Source organism: Mirounga angustirostris, unplaced genomic scaffold (assembly GCF_029215605.1).
Source record: "Mirounga angustirostris isolate CCGP_5_RB_7025 unplaced genomic scaffold, mMirAng1.0.hap1 SCAF_11, whole genome shotgun sequence".
Lineage (NCBI taxonomy): Eukaryota > Metazoa > Chordata > Mammalia > Carnivora > Phocidae > Mirounga > Mirounga angustirostris.
Genome location: NW_026991719.1, coordinates 97,355,052 through 97,375,800, shown reverse-complemented (window position 1 = coordinate 97,375,800; position 20,749 = coordinate 97,355,052). Strand labels below are relative to the sequence as shown.

Sequence of the window (20,749 nt, the reverse complement as noted above, 5' to 3'; positions counted from 1 at the left end):
TTGTAAAAAAAAGAAAAGAAAAAAGGAACAGAAAACTATAAAAGCAACCAGAAAACAATTAGCAAAATTGGCAATAAGTACATGCCCATCAATAATTACTTTAAAAGTAAATGGTCTAAATGCTCCAATCAAAAGACTAGGGTGACTGAATGGATTAAAAAAAAAACAAGACCCATCTATATGCTGCCTATAAGAAACTCACATCAGACTTAAAGACACATACAAACAAAAAGTGAATGAATGGAAAAATATACTCCATGTAAATGGAAGCAAAAAAAAAAAAAACAGCTGAGGTAGCAATACTTACATCAAACAAAATAGACTTTAAAAGAAATAATATAATAAGAGACAAAGAAGAACATTACATTATGATAAAGGGATCAATCCAACAAGAGCATATAACAATTGTAAGTATCTATGTACCCAATAGTGGAGTGCCTAAATATATAAAGCAGATATTGACAAATATAAAGGGAGAAAGTGACAGTGATACAATAATAGTAGGGAACTTTAACACCCCACTTACTTCAGTGGATAGATCATCCAGACAGAAAATCAGTAAGGAAAAAATGGCTTTGAATGACACATTAGACCAGACGGACTTAACATATACATACAGAACATACCATCCCAAAACAGCAGAATACATGTTCTTTTCAAGTGCACATAGAGCATTCTACAGGATAGATCCCATGTTAGATCACAAAACAAGTCTCAATAAATTTTTTTTTAAGATTTTTTAAAAATTTATTTATTTGACAGACAGAGAGACAGCGAGAGAGGGAACACAAGCAGGGGGAGTAGAGGAGGGAGAAGCAGGCTTCCCGCGGAACAGGGAACCCGATGTGGGGCTCGATCCCAGGACCCTGGGATCATGACCCAAGCCGAAGGCAGACGCTTAACGACTGAGGCACCCAGGCACCCCAAGTCTCAATAAATTTAAGATTGAAATCATATCAACCATTTTTTCCAACCACACGGTTTGAAACTAGAAATCAATTATAAGAAAAAAAAAAAACAGGAAAAAACACAAACATGTAGAAGCTAAACAATATGCTACTATACAATTAATGAATCAACAAAGAAGTCAAAGAAGAAATCAAAATGTACCTGGAGGCAAATGAAAATGGAAACACAACAGTTCAAAATCTTTGGGACACAGAAAAAGCAGTCCTAAGAGGGAAGTTTATAGCAATACAAGCCTACCTCAAGAAACAAGGAAAAAAGTCTCAAATAAACAATCTAACCTTACATCCAAAGGAACCAGAAAAAGAACAAAGCCCAAAGTTAATAGAAGGAAGAAAATAATGAGAATGGAAATAGATAAAATAGAGACCAAAAAAAAAAAAAAAAAAACAGTAGAAAAGATCAATAAAACTAAGAGGTGGTTCTTTGAAAAGATAAACAAAATTGATAATGCTTTAGCCAGACTCATAAAGAAAAAAAAGGGGAGGACTCTAATAAATAAAATCAGAAATGAAAGAGAAGTTACAACTGACACCAAGGAAATACAAAGAATTATGACACTACTAGGAAAATTATAAGTCAGTAAATTGGACAACCAGGAAGAAATGGATAAATTCCTAGAAACATACAATCTTCTGAGACTGAATCAGGAAGAAATAAAAAATCTGAACAGACCAATTGCTAGTAACAAAATTCAATTGGTAACCAAAAACCTCCCAACAAATGGAAGTCCAGGACCAATTGGCTTCACTGGTGAATTCTACCAAACATTTAATCAAGAGTTAATACCTATTCTTCTCAAACTATTCCAAAAAAGAGAAGATGAAGGAAAGCTTCCAAATTCATTCTATGAAGCCAGCATTACCCAAATACCCAAATCAGGTACTACAAAAAAAAAAAAAAGGAAAGAAAGAAAGAAAGAAAGAAAGAAAGAAAGAAAGAAAGAAAGAAAGAAAGAAAGAAAGAAAGAAAGAAAGAAAGAAAGAAAAGAAAATTACAGGCCAACATCCCTGATGTACATAGATACAAAAATCCTCAACAAATATTAGCAAACCGAATTTAATAATACATTAAAAAATCGTTCACCATGATCAAGTGCAGTTTATTCCAGGGATGCAAGGGATTATTCAATATCTGCAAATCAATCAATACGATACACCACATTGACAAAATGAAGGATAAAAATCATATGATCATCTCAATAGATGCAGAAAGAGCATTTGACAAAATTCAACATCTGTTCATGATAAAAATTCTTGACAAAGTGAATTTAGAGGGAACATACCTCAACACGATAAAGGCCATATACAACAAACCTACAACTAACATCATATTCAATGGTGAAAAGCTGAAAGCTTTTTCCCTAAGATCAGGAGCAAGACTAGGATGTCCTCTCTCACCACTTTTATCCAGTATAGCACTGGATGACCTAGCCACAACAATCAGCCAAAAAAAAGAAAAAAAAAAAGGCATTGAAATTGGTAAAGAAGAAGTAAAGGGACACCTGGGTGGCTCAGTGGGTTAAGCATTTGACTCTTGATTTTGGCTCAGGTCATGATCTCAGGGTTAGTAGATTGAGCCCTGTGTGGGGCTCTGTGCTGGGCATGGAGCTTGCTTGGGATTCTCTTTCTCCCTCTCCTTCTGCCCCTCCCCAGTTCATGCATGTGCTCTCTCTCTCTCATTCTCTCTCTTAAATAAATAAATAAATAAAATGTTTAAAAATAAGATTCTCTCTCTCCCTCTTCCTTTGCCCCTACCTTCCCATTCGCTCCTTCTCTCTCAAATAAATAAATAAATCTTAAATTAAAAAAGCAGTAATCTGGGGCACCTTGGTGGCTCAGTCGGTTAAGCGTCTGCCTTCAGCTCAGGTCATGATCTCAGGGTCCTGGGATCGAGCCCCGCATTGGGCTCCCTGCTCCACGGGAAGCCTGCTTCTCCCTCTCTCACTCCCCTTGCAGGTGTTCCCTCTCTCGCTGTCTCTCTCTGTCAAATAAAGAAATAAAATCTTTTTTAAAAAAAGGAGTTGTTTAAAAATAAATAAATAAAAATAAAAAAGCAGTAATCTCTTAGACATCAGCCTTAGCAATATTTTTCCAGATCTGTCTCCTTAGGCAAGGGAAACAAAAGCAAAAATAAATAATTGCAACTACAGCAAAGTAAAAAGCTTTTGCACAGTGAAGGAAGCCATCAAGAAAACAAAAAGGCAACCTACTGAATGCGAGGTATTTGCAAATGACATATCTGATAAGGGGCTAATATCCAAAATATATAAAGAATTCATACAACTCAACATTAAAAAACAAACAAAAATCCAACTAATCTGATTTAAAAATTGCCAAAGGGCCTGAGTAGGCATTTTTCCAAAGAAGACATACAGATGACCAACACACACATAAAAGGATGCTCAACATCACCCATCATCAGGGAAATGCAAATCAAAATCACAAAGAGAGATCACCTCACACCAGTCAGAATGGCTAGTATCAAAAAGCCAAGAGATCACAAGTGTTGAGGAGGATGTGGAGAAAAGGGAATCCTCATGCACTGTTGGTGAGAATGCAAGTTGGTGCGGCCACTATGGAAAACAGTATGGAGGTTCCTCAAAAAATTAATAACACAGATATCATATGATCCAGTAATTCTACTGCTGGTTATTTACCCAGAGATATTGAAGACACTAATTCAAAAAGATATATGCCCACCTGTATTTATTGCAGTGTTATTTATAATAGCCAAGATATGGAAGCAACTTAAGTGTCCATTAGTAAAAGAGATTGCAGTATATACATGCAATGGAATCATAGCCATAAAAAAGAATGAAATCTTGCCATTCATGACAACATGGATGGACCTAGAGGGTATTATGCCACATGAAGTAAGTCGGGGAAAGACAAATACCATAGTATTTCACTTATATGTGGAATCTAAAAAACAAAAAGAACAAACAAATCAGAAAGACTCATAAAGATATAGAACAGATAACAAAATGGTGGTTACCAGAGGGAAAGGGATGGAGGGACAGAGGAAATAGGTGAAGAGGATTAAGAGGTACAAACTTTTGGGGTGCCTGGCTGACTCAGTTGGTAGAGCACGTGACTCAATCTCAGGGCTGTGAGTTAGCCCCACATTGGGTGTGGAGCCTATTTAAAAAAAAAAAAAAGAGGGGCGTCTGGGTGGCTCAGTTGGTTAAGTGACTGCCTTCGGCTCAGGTCATGATCCTGGAGTCCCGGGATCGAGTCCCGCATCGGGCTACCTGCTCAGCAGGGAGTCTGCTTCTCCCTCTCCCGCTCCCCCCCTTGTGTTCTCTCTCTCTCTCAAATAAATAAATAAAATCTTAAAAAAAAAAAGAGGTACAAACTTTCAGTTATAAAGTAAATAAATCACAGGGATGAAAAATACAGCACAGGGATTCCAATCAGTAATATAAAAATTTTGTATGGTTGACAAATGACTACACTTCTCATAATGAGTATTTTGTAATGTATATAATTGTCAAATTACTATGTTGTACACTTAAAACTAATATAATATTGTATGTCAACTATACTTCAGTTAAAAAAAATGAAGTGTGGGCGCGCCTTGGTAGCTCAGTCAGTTGAGCATCCGACTCCTGATTTCAGCTCAGGTCATGATCCCAGTGTCATGATCTCAGGGTCATGAGATTGAGCCCAGTTGTATGAATAAAGAATTCAGGGTCCTGCTCCACGCTCAGTGGAAAGTCTGCTTGAGATTCTCTCTCCCTCTCCCTCTGCCCCCACCCCCGTTCATGTGTGTGCTTTCTCTCTCTAAAATAAAAAAATAAATCTTTTAAAAAATAAAGTGTTCAGTTTAGTGGTTTTTAGTATATTTACAGCTATGTGCAGCCATTACCACAATTTAAAGAATTTTTTATTTTTATTTTTTTTAAGTTTTATTTATTTAAGTAATCTCTACCCCCAACATAGGGCTAGAGTTGCAACGCTTAGGGCGCCTGGGTGGCGCAGTTGGTTAAGGGTCCAACCCTTGATTTTGGCTCAGGTCCTGATCTCAGGGTTACGAGATCAAGCCAGGTGCTGGCTCCACGCTCAGCTCAGAGTCTGCTTGACTCTCTCTCCCTCTCCCTTTGCCCCTCCCCCTGCTCTCTCTCTCTAAAATAAATAAATAAATCTTAAAAAAAAAAAAAAGAGTTGCACGCTATTCTGACTGACCCAGCCAGGCACCCCTCCATAGAATTTTAGAACATTTTCATCACCTTAAAAAGAAATTCCCTGCCCTTTAGCTATCACCTTCTAGTCTCCCATCCTCCGAAGCCCTAGGCAACCATTAATCTCCTTTCTGCCTCTATGGATTTGCCTATTCTGGACATCAAATATCAGTGGGATCATATAATATGCGGTATTTTGTGACTGGCTTATTTCATGTATCATAACCTTTTCAAGGTTCATCCACATTATTGCATGTATCAGAACTTCATTCCTTTTTACGGCTAAATAACATTCTATTGTATGGCGACACCACATTTTGTTTATCCATTCATCTGTTGTTGTTTTTTTTTTAAAGATTTTATTTATTTATTTGACAGAGAGAGAATGAGAGAGAGCGCACATGAGAGGGGGGAGGGTCAGAGGGAGAAGCAGACTCTCCGCCGAGCAGGGAGCCCGATGCGGGACTCGATCCCGGGGCTCCAGGATCATGACCTGAGCCGAAGGCAGTCGCTTAACCAACTGAGCCACCCAGGTGCCCCCATTCATCTGTTGATAGACATCAGGGTTATTTTTACCTGTTGGCTATTATGAATGATGCCGCTATGAACATTCATGGAGAAGTGTGGACATGTGCTTTTATTTCTCTTAGGTAGATACCTAGATACCTAGGAGTGGAATTTCTGGGTCATATAGTAAACAGGTTCTTGTACCAAATCCAACCTGTGTGTGTGTGTGTGTGTGTGTGTGTGTGTGTGTGTCGGTGGGGGGAAATCCCCAAACTAACAAGGAGAAACTCTCTGACACCAGCTGGGTATCCTACAATGTAACTCAATTTCACTTAATTCTGACACTATTTACCGGGAGATAGCATCAGATTCCACAGGTTGAGGACGGAGTCCTACCAGACTCACCCCCTCCCCTGCCACCTCTAGATACCAATCATAAACCCAGGTGTCACCTGTGCAGCTGACCGACCAGCTGTAGATTGCAGGTTCCAAGGCCCCTTTTCCTTGGGTTCAATTAATTTGCTGGAGCAGCTCACAGAAATCAGAGAAACATTTCACTTATTAGACCCCTAGTTTATTATAAAAGGCTATAACACAGGAAGAGACAGACGGAAGAGATGCATAGGGCAAGGCATGGGGCAGGGGCTCAGAGCTCCCATGCCCTCCAGGGTGCCACTCACCCAGCACCTCCATGTGTTTACCAGCCCAGAAGCTCTTAAAGCCTTGTCCTTTTGGGTCTTTGTGGAGGCTTCATCACATAGTCACAATTGATTAAATCATTGGCCATTGACCATTGACTCAACCTCCAGGCCCTCTTCCCTCCCAGGAGGTTTGGGGGAGGTACTGAAAGTTCCATTCCTGTAATCACATGGTTGATTCCCCTGGCAACCAGCCCCCATCTTAAGGGTTCCAGGGGCATCTGGGTGGCTCAGTCGGTTAAGCGTCTGCCTTCGGCTCAGGTCATGATTCCAGGGTCCTGAGATCAAGTCCCACATCAGGGAGCCTGCTTCTCCCTCTACCTCTGCCACTCCCCTGCTTGTGCTCCTGCTCTCTCTCTCAAATAAAGGGATAAAATCGTTTAAAAAAAAAAGGGCTTTCCAAAAGTCACCCTGTTTAACATAACAAAAGACACCATGATCACTTTTTTTTTTTTAAAGATTTTGTTTATTTATTTATTTGACAGAGAGAGAGAAACAGCATGAGAGGGGATAGGGTCAGAGGGAGAAGCAGGCTCCCCGCTGAGCCGGGAGCCCAATGTGGGACTCGATCCCAGGACTCCGGGATCATGACCTGAGTCGAAGGCAGTCGCTTAACCAACTGAGCCACCTAGGCGCCCACCATGATCACTCTTATCACAGGAAATTCCAAGGGTTTTAGGAGCTCTGTGCCTTGGAACGGGGTCAGAGACCAAATGCATATTTATGATAAATCATAATATCGTATATGGTAGCTCTATGTTTAACTTTCTGAGGAGCTGCCGGCTTTTCAGAACTACTTTCCAAAGTGGCTGCACCATTTTACATCCGTACCAGCAGAGTATGAGGGTTCTCATTTCTCCGCATCCTCGCCCAATGCTTGTTATAATCTGACTTTCTGATTATAGCCATTATAGCCTAGTGGATATAAAGTGGTATCTCATCCTGGGTTTTGCTTGCATTTCCCTAACGACTAATGATGTTGGGGCACCTGGCTGGCTCAGTCGGTAGAGCACGCAACTCTTGATCTTGGGTTCGTGAGTTCAAGCCCCACTTTGGGCCTAGAGCTTACTTAAAAAAAACAAACAACAGGGGCGCCTGGGTGGCTCAGTCAGTTAAGTGTCCAACTCTTGATTTTGGCTCAGGTCATGATCTTAGGGTCATGAGATGAAGTCCCATGTCGGGCTCCACGCTGAGCATGGTGCCTGCTAAGATTCTCTCTCTCTCTCTGCCCCTCCCCCCCAAAACAAAACACAACAAAGTCCTAATGACTAATGAAGTTGAGCATCCTTTCATGTGCTTGTTGGAGATTTGCATATATATCTTCTTCCGAGAAATGTCTGTTCAAGTCCTTTGCCCATTTGTAAGGCAAGTTGTTTATATTATTTTGTTGTTGAGTTTAGGATTCTTTATATATTCTGGATACTGGACCCTTTTTTTAAAGATTTTATTTATTTATTTATTTGACAGAGAGAGAGAGAGAGAGAGAGAGAGAGAGACAGCGAGAGAGGGAATACAAGCAGGGGGAGTGGGAGAGGGAGAAGCAGGCCTCCCGCTGAGCACGGAGCCCGACGCGGGGCTCCCATGACCTGAGCCCAAGGCAGACGCTTAACAACTGAGCCACCCAGGTGCCCTGGATACTGGACCCTTATGAGATATACGTTTGCAAATATTTTCTGCCATTCTGTGGGTTGTCTTTTTACTTTTCTGATAGTTGTCCTCGGAGGCCCAAAAGTCTTTAATTTTGATGAAGTCCCATTTATCTATTTCTTGTTTTGTTTCCTGTGCTTTTGAGTTCAAATCTATGATTCCATTGTCAATCAATATCTATTTATTGAGCACCTTCCGTCTACCAGGAGCTAGGGATACTGTGGTAAATGAGACAGACTCGGTCCCTGTCCTCATGGAATGTCAGTCTAGTGGTGGCAGAGAGAGCAATTTACTAACTGCTGGGATAATTTCCTCCTGTGTAATAAGGACTATGAAAAGGAGCAAAATGAGTGAAGTGCTAACCTAGGCTGAGGGGGCAAGGAAGTCCTCCCCAGGGTGGTGACTAACATCTGAAGGATGAGTGGGAGTGGGCCAGGTGAAGAGGGCAAGGAATAGAGGGAAGAGTGTTTCTGGAGAGGGAACAGCACGTACGAATCCCAGAGGTCAGAAGAACATGGCTCTTTCAAGGAACAGCAAGGAGGACTGTGTGGCGGAAGCAGAGGGATGGAGGGAGAAGGGCGGGAAGTGGAGAAGGGAGAAAAGGACTTGGGGAGAGAATGTAGAGTGAAAAGAAAGGTTTGCTGAGACTTCAAGTTGGTAAACGCCAACAATTAAAGCTATAGGAGGTCATGGAAGACTCGAGAAGGGAGTTTCAAGGAGTAGGAAGTAGCCAACACTGGCCGGTGAGGCCAAGAAGTGAATCAAGATAAGGACTTGCATTTGGCAGCTGGGGGGTCATCGTTGGAGACCCTCGTGTGTGGGGGGGTCATCACTGGAGATCCTCGTGGAAACAGTTGGGTTGGGATGATGGAGGTGGAGAGCAGAATGCAGAGGGCTGAGGAGAGATTAAGAGGTGAGGAGACAGAGACACTGAGGGGAGGAGACCTCCCCTTGGAGAGGTTTGGCGGTGAAGAGGAGAGGGAGAGTCACGAGACTGGGCCAGAAGGTGGGGCGCAGGGGAGAGACTCAAGCCTGTTTGTCCCCCCAAGAGCCTGGCTTCTTAATAAATGTTTATTACACTGAGCCACACTGATGGGGAGCTTGGAGATACCGGAGAGGGACCATTGACAGCATTAGGCCCTGGGAGGAGCCGGTGTGGAGAGCTGGAGTCACATCTTGAGAGGATAGACTGGCATCTCCTTCCTTCAAATGAGTGGCAAGGGGGAAGAAGAGCCCTTAGGAGGCGGGGTGTGGAATGGTGGGTAGGGGATGGAAGGGGGCTTTTGTGTAGATAATAGGGTCAGGAGATGAAGGACTTGCATGCTTTTATTCTCCTCAGAGGACTTCGGGTTTGGCCCTGACTCTAGTCTGTGACTTTCTCGGGAAACCGTATCTCACCTACTTAGTACTTGGTGGGCCCTTCCTAACTTGCGGCTTTGACTTGTGTGGGCCATGGAACAAGCTGTGGGCTCGCTGCGATTCTGCCTGAGGTCCAAGTATGTCGGTGGTGGAGAACATTAGCGAGGGAGGCACCATCTCCTTTGAGGAACAGCAGAGAGACAGGAACCTGCAATCAGTGCGCACGCATTTTAGAGAGGGGTTAACACAGGGAACCACAAGAACCTTCCGGGACCACCCTGGCCGAGAAACCAGCTTTACCACAACAGCCCGCCGAACACCTCTCCCTTCTTCCAACCGGCGGCCCATTTTCTCGGCAGCGCGCTGCGGGGGGATGCGGATCCGTGATGATGTCAAACCCTCTGAACCCCGCGAGGGGGATTGGATCGGTCCCCTTTTACCGATGAGGAACGCATGACTCCGAGGGGTGAGTGACCGGCAGTGCGCATCGGAACCCGGGTCAGGCCGAGCGCAGAGCCCACCAGTGGTTTTGAACCTGGCTGGGAAGGGGGGGTTCTGTTCGCCTGGGCCTTTCCCACATGGGGCTTCGAGGTCAGCTTCGTGACAGCAAATTCTATGGAGGAAAAAAAAAGTTTGAAAGCCAGTGCTCCCCACAGGGTTCTTTGAACTTCTCAGCCGAAGCCCGACTTTTCTTGAAACCTTTCATTTCGCCAGAATGGCTCTGCTTGCGTGATGCTCCCCCGCCCCGTGCCCCTCACCCCCTACCCCCTACGCACCCCCCCCCCCCCGTTGTCGCCCTGCTCCCTGACACATCCATTCTCCACGTGACTGCCAGAGGGACTCCTCTAGAATCCCATCAGGTTACTCCTCTGCTTAGAAACCTTCTCTGGCTCCCGGCTACCTTTAGGTTAAAATCTCCGTTCCTCTTTTAGCCTCCTCTATGAGACCCTTAGTGATCTGAGCCCCCATCCACTTCTCCAGCTTTGCCCTTAATCACTCCCCAGCTCCCACCTTCCTGCCAAACCGGCTGACTTACATTTCCTGGTACTTGCTCTCTTCTCCTGGACGGACCAGACCAGACGTACCTTACTCCGTACTCCCGGCGGCTCTGCCAGGAGGCCCCTCCCCTTCTCCACCGACCAACTCCCACTCACGCCTGGAGCCTCAGACCAGGCCTTACCTTCCTTCCTGGAAAGCCTTCCCTGCATCTCACCCCCGGGCCAGGCCCCGCCCTGGTGCAGCACCCCCCACCCCCAACTGCCATGCTCACCTGTCACAGCCCTGCTTCTGTCACCTTTGCTTGTCCCTTGCTCCAATAGAATGCAGATTTGCATCATCTGCCTAACTCCGTTTTGCTCCCCTGGAAAGCAGTTTTTTAGGGAATTTGTTCTTTCTCTTGGGGTAAGCATACCAGTCTTGCCTCAAAAAGCATACCAGAAATGCCAATGGCTTGATGTTAGGCATGGAGAGTTTTCAGCATGGGAGTTTGTCCCCTGCAGCCAAACCTCAATTTTACATGGAGGAGGTAGGCCAGGGACTATCACATGATGAGAAAAATCTGTGGGGAAGAATAGCTGACTGCAGGAGAAACGACAGAAAGCGCTTTCGAACCTTCTGGCTGACTTGGTTTTCTTGTTGGTAAAAGCAGGGCAGATGCTTGTCTCCGGTCCCCAGATCTGCTCCTAGTTAAGATGCTTAGGTTCAGACTTTTCCCGTGAAGAGGGGACTACCTCAAAGTGTCCTTTGAATGTGGGGCAAAGGCACAAGCCACGCTTCCCTCCAAGCCAGGAGCCTGCAGACCCAGCCATTGGGCAGGAAGGCCCTGTCCCAGCAGTCTTCACCAAGCCCCACCAGCCTTGGCAGCTGTCAAGGGCGACTGTAGAGCAGAACCTGCAGCCCTGCATCTATAAAATGGGCATGTGTGTGTGTGTGGGGGGGCGCCTGGGTGGCTCAGTTGGGTAAGCTTAAGCATCTGACTTCCAATCAGGTCGTGATCTTGGGGTCCTGGGAGGGAGCCCTGCTCAGCGGGGAGTCTGCTTTTCCCTCTCCCTCCGCCCCTCCCCCCTGGCTCGTGCTCTCTCTCTCTCTCAAATAAATAAATTCTTAAAAAAAAACTATAAAATGGGCACAGGGATGGAGGGAGTTATGCCAGATGCTGATGCCAACTGCCAAGATCCAGGAACCGTTTGCACTCCTCCTTTCAAACATTGAAGAAGTTCATTGAGAACGAAAAGTTATTGCTACATCACACTGTGTAAATTTGTTTTAAGGTGTAGTTCCTAGAAACATGTGACAGGCTGAAAACATTGATAGGGAGGGTTTGGATCATTTTACGGATGAGAAGAATCTAATGGGTTATTAAGGGAAGATCGGAACATTTCTAGCACAGAGGATGTAATGGGGGGGGCAAACGGGACCACCAGGTGGAGATGGAAACCTGTATGGATGAGCTCAGGGTAGTGTTTCTGGGCTTTCTATGTTTGGTGATGACTGTTTCTCCCTGGTGTTCAAGGGCAGGGAGGGGAGGGCTGGGGATGCAACAGTCCATTGCAAGGGCGGCCCAAGCTTCTAGGGATACAGTGCTATTTTTGAAAATGCACTGTTTCTCTGGGGCGCCTGGGTGGCTCAGTCGGTTAAGCGTCTGCCTTCGGCTCAGGTCATGATCCCAGGGTCCTGGGATCGAGCCCCGATTCAGGCTCCCTACTCAGGAGTCTGCTTCTCCCTCTCCTCCTCCCCCTGCCAATGCTCTCTCTCTCTCTCTCTCTCTCTCTCTCTTGCGCGCGCGTGCGCGCGCGTGCGCTCATTCTCTCTCTCAAGTAAATAAATAAAATCTAAAAAAGAAAAAAGAAAAAAGAAAATGCACTGTTCTCTAAGGCAGCATGGATCCCTAGCCACCAACTGCTTTCCCTCCTCTCAAAGTCAACCCTCCTGTATTCTACTGGCTTCATACGATTTCTGAATGGGAGCCAGTTTCCAAACTACAACTTATGTATTAGATGTAATTAAAAAGCAATGCCGAGGATTAAAGCCCTATCTTGGAAAAAGCGTGGATGGGTGTGTCCCCCAGGAGGGCAGAAGTCAAGGTAAATTACATGACTCACCATAAAACATCAGAAATGTACATTTGGAGATTTTCCCCTTTTACCACCCCTCTGCCCCCTACAGACAACTCTTCTAGGATGAGACTTGTGCCAGAAGTGGGACCTAGCTGCCAAAAGAGTCCGGGAGACAGGCAAACTGTGTGTCTCCACTCAGAGCCAAGGTGAGTGTAGCTCCTTCCAGCGCCCCGCTTGGCCATTTGCTGTGGGAACAAGGTCCAGAGCCTCCCGGATCACTAGCTCATGGCCAGGGGTTGGTGAACTCTTCCCCGCGAATGTAGGAAGCTTCCCGCACTCAGTGGTTAATGAAAAAAAAAAAAAGTCACTCAAAGGACAGCTTTGTCATGTGAAAGGAAAACATACCCGGCTTTAATATGCTTAAGAAGTCATCGGTGATACATTAGAAAAAGTACCGGTAAAGCCTGGATGTCTCAGGAGCAGGTTGGCGGGGGGAGGGTGAGTGCCCGCAGGAACAGCCGAGTCTAGCCTTCAGTTAGGCGCTTCCTCTGTATCAGTGGGTTCCAGTCTTAACTCATTCTTCTAGCAAGTGCTTCCCAATACACGCGGAGCTTCTGCCTGCCCAGAAATGGCTCCTGGAAGCCTTACTTTCCCTCTCCCAAGCAGGACCACACTCCTGCCCCTAACTCCTTAGTCCCCTAGTTTTGGGGACTAGTTTTGCGCCAGGACAGCTTTGGTCTTTGCGCTCTCTCTCGGTGACGGTTTCCCGGTCCCCAGGTCTCCTGGCCGGTGGCCGTAGGTGACCTGGGACAGGTACCTGCGACAAACCTGGAGGTGGTCCGCCGCTTGCAGGCCCAGCGCACTCGGCTGCGGCCGGAGCTGCCGCCCCTTCGGGTGGGGCCCGAGCCCACCCGAGACCGAGGCCTCGACCGCAGCGTCGCGCTCCGTCCGCGCTCTCCAGTCCCTGTCGCCCTCAACGGTCCTGGAAGAAGGGGAACATCTGGCGGAGGAGGCCCTGAATTTGCGCCACCCGGCTGCCCGCGTAGTTCTTCTCCTTGCCGGGCGACGCCGCCGCCCTCGCCGGGGCCTCCACGGAGCTCGTGCCCGCCGAGCTCGGGGTCCGTCGCAGCGCCCGGGCGGCGGCGCTGCTGCTGTTATTGTTGGCGTTGATCCGCTCGCCGCCGCCCGCCGTCTCCCAGTCCTCGGCCCCCGACAGCTCCCGCAGGCTCTGGGGCGCGTCGGGCCGCAGGTAGTGACAGGCCCTGTGGCCGCTGTAGTCGCGGCGCGAGGGGTCAGCCCCCAGGGCGCCCACCAGCACCTTGATGACCATGTCGTGGCCCTGCAGGGCGGCCAGGTGGAGGGGCGTGAGGCCGCCGCTGCCCGAGGCGCTCACGTCGAGCGGCAGCCCCCGGCGCTGGGCGAAGTCGTGCACCAGGATGAGCTCCTCGTGGCACCCGTGCTTGGCCAACCAGTGGAGCACCGTGTAGCCCGTGATCGGGTCGCAGCGCAGCAACAGGGCGGGCTCGGCTTCCAGCTGCTCCCACAGCACCTCCAGGCGGCCCTCGGCGGCCGCCAGTATCCACGCGTGCTCGCGGGGCTCCAGGCACAGCCCGCCGCCGCCCGGCCCGTTCGGCCCGTTCGGCCCGTTCGGCCCGGCCGGGCACTGCTCCTCGGCGCGCTCCTCCGACAGCCAGCCGGCGGGGGCCGCCCCGCGCAGCCCCAGCAGCTCCCGCAGCGCTCCCCGCCGGCGGCCCGAGCCTGCTCCCGAGAGCATCGGCGAGCCGTGCAGGAGGGGGTCCCGGGAGGCGGCGGCGTGGCCCCGGTCCCTGCCCCGCGTGCCGGCGTCCGCTCCCCAGGGGCGGGGCTGCAGGGCGCTCCGCGGGCTCAGCGCGGTGGCGGCGAGGGAGGCCTTGGGCCCCGGGCTCGCGGGCCCCCGGGGCTCGGCCATGGTCTTGCCGCCGCCGCCGCCGCCGCCGCCGCCGCCGGCGCGGCGCTTCCCGTGTCGAGCGTTCGCTGCCCTTCCCGGGCCCCTCCGGGAGAGGAACTGGCGCTGGCGTTGGGGAAGGAAGCGGCTTGAGCAACTGGGCTCTGGGAGGGAGGGAGCAAAGGAGGGGAGAGGGAGGGAGAGAGCGGCGAGCCGAGGGAGGGCCCCCGCGCGGGAGGTGGCGGGCGTGGAGGGGTGGGAGCTCCGGGCCGGGGCCCGGGGACCAGGCCCTCCAGCGCCCCGCGGGGACCGCCGCCACCTCCGCGTCCCCGGGTGGCGGGCGGCCCCGCCCCAAGCGGCCAGGTGAGCCGGGGCAGCCCCGCCTCCCGCACCGCGCGCGACGGTGGGGCTGGCGCGGGGTGGGGGCGAGCGGGCCCCGAGCGCCCCAGCCGCCGGCTTCTCGCCATCCCCGCAGCTGCCGGGATGAAGAGGCTCTAGGGCGCCCCCTCCCCGGCGGGCTGAGCTCGGCCGGCAGCCAAGGCCTCCGGGAGCGCGATCCTTGAGCTCCTGGGCGCTGGCTCCCCGCCCCCCTCCTTCGCCCTTCCCTCTTATCTCCTGCACTTTGTCCCCGAGCAGCCTTTGTCCCGCCCCTAGCATTCGGCGAGGCGGCCTGGGACCTGGGCTCCCCTGCCTTGCCCTTTGTATGGCCTTGACCCTCCCCGCAGATCCTGGAGTTGCCCGCGATTCCTGCAGAGGAACCCGAGACAAGGATCCAGGCAGAAGCTCTTGCAGGGGACCTGGGAAAATATTCGCGCCTGGGTGGCTTAGTCATTAAGCGTCTGCCTTCGGCTCAGGTCATGGTCCCAGGGTCCTGGGATCGAGCCCCGCATGGGGCTCCCTGCTCGGCGGGAAGCCTGCTTCTCCCTCTCCCACTCCCCCTGCTTGTGTTCCCCCTCTCGCTGTGTCTCTCTCTGTCAAATAAATAAATAAAATCTTAAAAATAATAATAATAATAATAAAGGTGTTCCCTTCTTCCCCGCGGGTTCCCGCTCGGCCCTCCGCCCTCTTCTCTTTAACCTTCCCCAAGTTGGCTTGAAGAAGCAGGCGCAGGTGAATCCGTCAGCTGCCACGGGAATGCCCTGCCTTTTTCAGGGATGTGTCCCTGTTGTCTCCTCGAGGATATTTTACCTCATCCTAAGAGTGGCCTTCTCTTTGCTCTTCCTTTCCCTCAATAAGTGGTAGTTCTTGCCTCCTGCCCCCCACCATGTTAGGGAGTTCAGTTAGTGGGCGACAGGGACCCTCAGACGATTCTTGAGTCAGAGAGGGACACAGCCGTGATTAAGGTGGTGTTTGGGAAGACGATTCTGGGAGAGGCAGACAAGAAGGCAGGAGACTGTTCCCACGGTCTAGGCCAAAGGTGATGGGGGGTCAAGCCAAGCCAGCCCACTCCACTGGGCCCACCTGTGATGGAAGGTATCAGAGGCTTTCCTCCTTGGCCCTCAAATATTTTGCCCTAAATATCTTGAGCTTTCCTTCATGACAGCCTACGCATTTGTCATCAATGTTTGAACATTTATTATGCGCCGGACACTGTGCTAGATGCTTTATATATATGTTAACACTTTTAATCCTCCCAGCCACGTCAAAAGCTAAGTATTATTACTGTCCCCAGTTTGCAGAGATTGAGGTCACTTGCTCAAGGTCACCCAGCAGGAAGTGGCAGAGCAGGTCTGTGTGACACCATAGCCTTTGTCCTGGCACCAAGGGACTGGCATTCAAGCCAGGCTTATCAACTGCAGATCACTCACACAAGCCCCAAATTCCAGCCCAACAGAGGGACTTGCCTTGACCTGAACATATCTTGAAGTCGCCCTCCTCTTCTAGAATGTCCTCCCTCAGAGCTTCTGTCCCGGGACGTTCTCCCTGTCCTTCAAGGTTGGCCTCAGCTTCCACCTTCTCCAGCGTGCCTCCTCTGATGACCCCAGCCCGGGGTGATCGCTCTCCGCCCCCCCGCCCCTTCCCCCCACCCCAGCCGGCTGGTTGTCTTCCTCCTCTGGTACGCAGCCCAGACGGCCCTGTGTTGTGTCTCTCTTCCCTTGCTCTGACACGCCAGCTAGACTCGAGACTCTTTGACGACGGTGTCATACTATCCTTGTGTAGTAGGTGCGGGAGAACCAGTTCTTGCCTTGTTCTGGTTTGGCCGCCTGGGAAGCTGTGATTGTGTGCGGGCGTGTTAGGGGGTGGTCTGCAGCCGGAGCCTCCGTGCCCACTCCCACATCCCTGCCTCACACTGCACCTTCGGGACACAAAAAACAGCTCACAGATTTCATCGGTTCGTAGAAAATAAGATAGCGATCGCGTAGTTGCTTCGCTGAGCCAACTAGCCAAAGCCACCTCTTGGCCTTTGCTGACTCCTCAGGGACCAGGCCCAGGCCCAGCGTGGGCCCCAAGCTTTCAGGCTTTCGTTTTCAAAATGAACCCTGACTGACAAGCAGCTACTTCCGCTGCTCTGGAAACTCCCCTCCACAACCCCGAATCTGTAAACACCAAACCACACGCGTGCACATACACTTCCAGAATATGCAAACAGCTGCAGCAATATTTTTTTTTAATCAAAATGCCAGCATGGAGAATGCAGGATGGAAGAATGCTTGGACTGTTAATTTTCCTCGCTACTAAGCAAGCAAGTCCCTTCCCTATCAGCACTAACAGTATCTCCAGTTCCAGTCCAAAGACCACAAAGACAATTTTCTGACCAGCTGCGCACACCCATGCCGCACGGGCCCTCGCTGAGCTCTGTTGCCAGGGACCGAAGCCACGGCACCTCCCTAACGACTCGTTCCTTCTTTACTTAGCAAGTACTTCCTACCCGAGGTCACCAGCTGCATACACGGGTCCCCAGAGCCACAGCACCCCGTCTCTATTCCAGTAGAGAGGGTCTCTGGAATTTCAGAGCTGGGAGTGGGGTAGAGGATGCAGAAAGCAGAAGGGACAAATCGGGACCGCCCCCCCCCCCAGAATGAAGATGCCCATCGCCTTGAGGTGGCTGCTCCCTCCCAAGGGAGTGGGGCAGAAATCCCTCAAGCCCTTGGAAATAGTCTCCCCCAAAGGTGCACATGGGGTGGGTATTTGCATTTCAAATGGCGATGCCTGGTGTCTCTTCCAAATAGCCTCTCTGATGTACTTGTTGGGTTTGTTTACAGATCCTAGACTATTTGAACTAGAACTTCATGTTTCGCTGGTCGTTTCTTCATTTTTCAGATGTGGTTTAACCGTCAGAAGGGGTGGCAGGAAGCAGAGAAACTTAAAGCCGAAGTGTCAGGCATACATTGAAACTCAATCTCAACGAAAAGAGAGAGGGGCTCGCATATCTTATTAGAAGTCAGTGGGGAGTGATTACTGAGCTGCAGAAATGTAATTTGCATGCAACTTTTCAGGAGCGTGTTCCTGGGGGGAAGCCAAAGGCACGTGTATCTTTGGCTCTCAGTGGCGTTTGCCAGTGAGGCTTAGGGATTTAGAGAAATTCATGGCTGCAAAACAGGCAAGAGGGTGATATGTGGCATATGGGAAGGAAAGTCCCTCCAGCTTCTATAATCCTTGCTGATGGAGAGAGCAGGGAACATTCTTGAGGTTCTAGATATAAAATAGATTTTCTTTCTTCCGGAAAACTGTGCTGATATCATCACGTGATTCTCAATGAAGGAGAAAAGCCATGAGAGAAAACTCCTTTCCCACTGAGCAAAAGAGTGTGTGTTCGTGTGTGTGTGTATACCCTGCCGGGCGTTACCGTCTCTGGTTGTCATTTTCCCCTTTCCAAGGGCCAGGGCTTTACATGAGGACACCCCTGGGAAAGGTTCAACATTCTGAATACCTTTTCCTTGGCTGATAGAACAAATCATTTAAAGACACTTCAGGGCGCCTGGGTGGCTCAGTCGGTGAAGCGTCTGCCTTCAGCTCAGGTCATGATCCCAGGGTCCTGGGATCCTCGTCAGGCTCCCTGCTCAGCGGGGAATATGCTTCTCCCTCTGCCCCCCCCCATGCTCTTTCTCCCTCTCTCTCTCTCATAAATAAATAAAAAATCTTTTTGGGAGGGGGCCAGCAAAGCAAGGTGTATTGAGTGATAGCAAAGTGATAGTACAAAGCTCCCGAGGAGGGAGGGGACCTGAGAGCGTTGCCCTAAATAAATAAAAAATCTTTAAAAAAATTAGCATATAGTTAAAAAAAAAAAAAAAAGACCTGGGCTGCAATGGCTTAACTGGATTCCACATGTCAAGCATGGGCCCTGAAGTGCGACGAGAAAAAAAAAAAAAAATTCCCGCGCACATTATACTGATATCCCGGAGAAGACACAAGAGGGCGCTCTAAGCAAGTAGAGCTCCAGCAAACCAGAAAGGTCGTACAGATGCCAACCTGGGAGGGAAGAGGCATTTGCAGGTCTTTTGTCGATGTGGATTCAGGTTTTGGCCCAGGCGGCTCACCCTTGGCCCGTAAGTAGATGCGAAGAAGAAGGTGCTAGCATCCGGGCCTGTGGGGGAGAAGGCCGGGGTGTCATCTTGAAGAGAACGGGAACAATCTGGAAAGAGGAGGATGGTGAACAGAACAGTGTTTCCTTACTTTATTCAAGAGGGGTAGGCTTCTGTAATATGAAAGGCTTGGAATAATAATCCCTTGTGATTTTCAAAGTGCTTCCATGGTTTTTAATGATCTCTTTGGCCCAGGCAGCAAGCCTGTGAGGTATGTAGCGAAGACAGTATTTATATCCAATTCACACAGAAGACTGAGAGAGGTTAAGTGACCTGCCTGGAGTCACACAGCTCGAAAGCGGTGGAGCGGGGTCTGCGCTCCTGCCTCCATGTCATGCTGCCTTCCGTGGGTCTGGTGGGCCAAGGCAGCTTGTCAGCCGCACTGTGCAGTATGGGGATGCCTTCCGCCTTCTGTTTCTAATCCAGACGCCCCGTGCCCCAAATCACCCAAGGTAGCACTCCTTAGCAGTAAGGGTGACAGCTACCTGCTGGTCCTGAGCCCTTGGGTACCTGGCAGGCCCTGTGCCAAGCATTAAACGTGCATAATCATACATGAAAGCTCCTAGCAGTTGTATTCACAACAGCCGAAAGGTCAAAACGATCCCGATGTCCAACGATGAGTGGATAAACTAAATGCAGCGTACCCCCGCAGTGGAATATTACTTGGTCATAACAAGGAATGAAATAATGACACATCCTACAACGTGGAGGGACCCTGAAAGCATGAGGCTTAGTGAAAGGAGCCAGACACAAAAGATCGCATATTGCCTGATTCCATTTATAGGAAATGTCCAGAAGAGGCAAATCCATAGAGACAGAAAGTAGGTTAGCGGTTGCCCAGGCTCGGGGGTGGGGCGGAGGCAGGAAAGGGCTATTGGAGAATGACTGCTGATGGGTACAGGTTTCTTTCTGGGGTGTCCAAAAGGTTCTGGAATCAGATCATAGTGATGGTCGCATAACCGTGTGAATATACTAAAAATCACTGAGGTGCACACTTTAAAAGGGGGAATTATATGGCATGTGGATTATATTTCAGTAAAGCCGTCACAAAAAAAAGAGCATTCTCTCTCTTAATCTTTACAACTCTAAGAGATGGCGACTCGTGAGAACTTGAGGCCCAACGAAAATAATAATGTGGTCACGTTCACTCAGCTAGTGTCAAGGGAACCCATCCAATCTGGCCTGACCTCAGGGCTCATGCCTGTGACCATCTCTTACACTGTCCCTAGTGCTTCCCTCAGACGGAGCCAACATTCACTGAGGACTTAATATTATGTGCCAAGCACATTACGTTCATGATCTTGCTGATGCCTCAAACAAGGTAGATACTATGAAAGCAGTAGTCTCCCAACTTTTTTTTTTTTTGAAGAAGAAGAGATAGTGTGTGCGTGTGCGCGAGCTGGAGTTGGGGGGTGGGGAGAGGGAGAGGGAGAGAGAGAATCCCCAGCAGGCTCTACCCTCAGCACAGAGCCCAATGTGGGGCTCAATCTCACAACCCCAAGATCATGACCCAAGCCAGCCGAAATCAAGAGTCCAATGCTTAACCGACTGAGCCACCCAGGCGCCCCAGGTCTCCCAACTTTTTTGATTGCACATCCCTTGAATGAAAATATTTTGAGCCAGTATTCCCCACATTTGAGGGTTTTGTAATTTCAAAACGATGTGTCACTCTACTAATATATGATGTATATTAGAAAGCATACACAAAAAGGACATGTTCATGGATGAGACAGGGATGAGATAAACTGATTTCAAATAACTTAAACTTTTTATATACTTAGAGTACAAAATTGATTTTGAGTGTCACTGCAATGTTATCATTAATAAATCTTTTCAGAAGAGAATGTGATTGCGTATGCTTCATTTTTTAAAAACCTCAGCTTAGG

At 49.1% G+C, this 20,749-nt stretch overlaps 1 protein-coding gene across 1 annotated transcript; it reads right to left on the bottom strand.

Moving 5' to 3' along the window:
* Positions 1-12,102: 12,102 nt before the first annotated feature.
* SOWAHD (sosondowah ankyrin repeat domain family member D) lies at positions 12,103-15,178 on the bottom strand. Its single transcript, XM_045866474.2, has one exon. It carries the CDS (start codon positions 14,995-14,997, stop codon positions 13,390-13,392), a length of 1,608 nt encoding a protein of 535 aa, XP_045722430.2. The 5' UTR covers positions 14,998-15,178; the 3' UTR covers positions 12,103-13,389.
* Positions 15,179-20,749: the final 5,571 nt, after the last annotated feature.

Bases quoted from the DNA above. Each gene is read 5' to 3' on its own strand.
- SOWAHD (XM_045866474.2), bottom strand. From the start codon at position 14,997: ATGCTAGGGGCGGGACAAAGGCTGCTCGGGGACAAAGTGCAGGAGATA.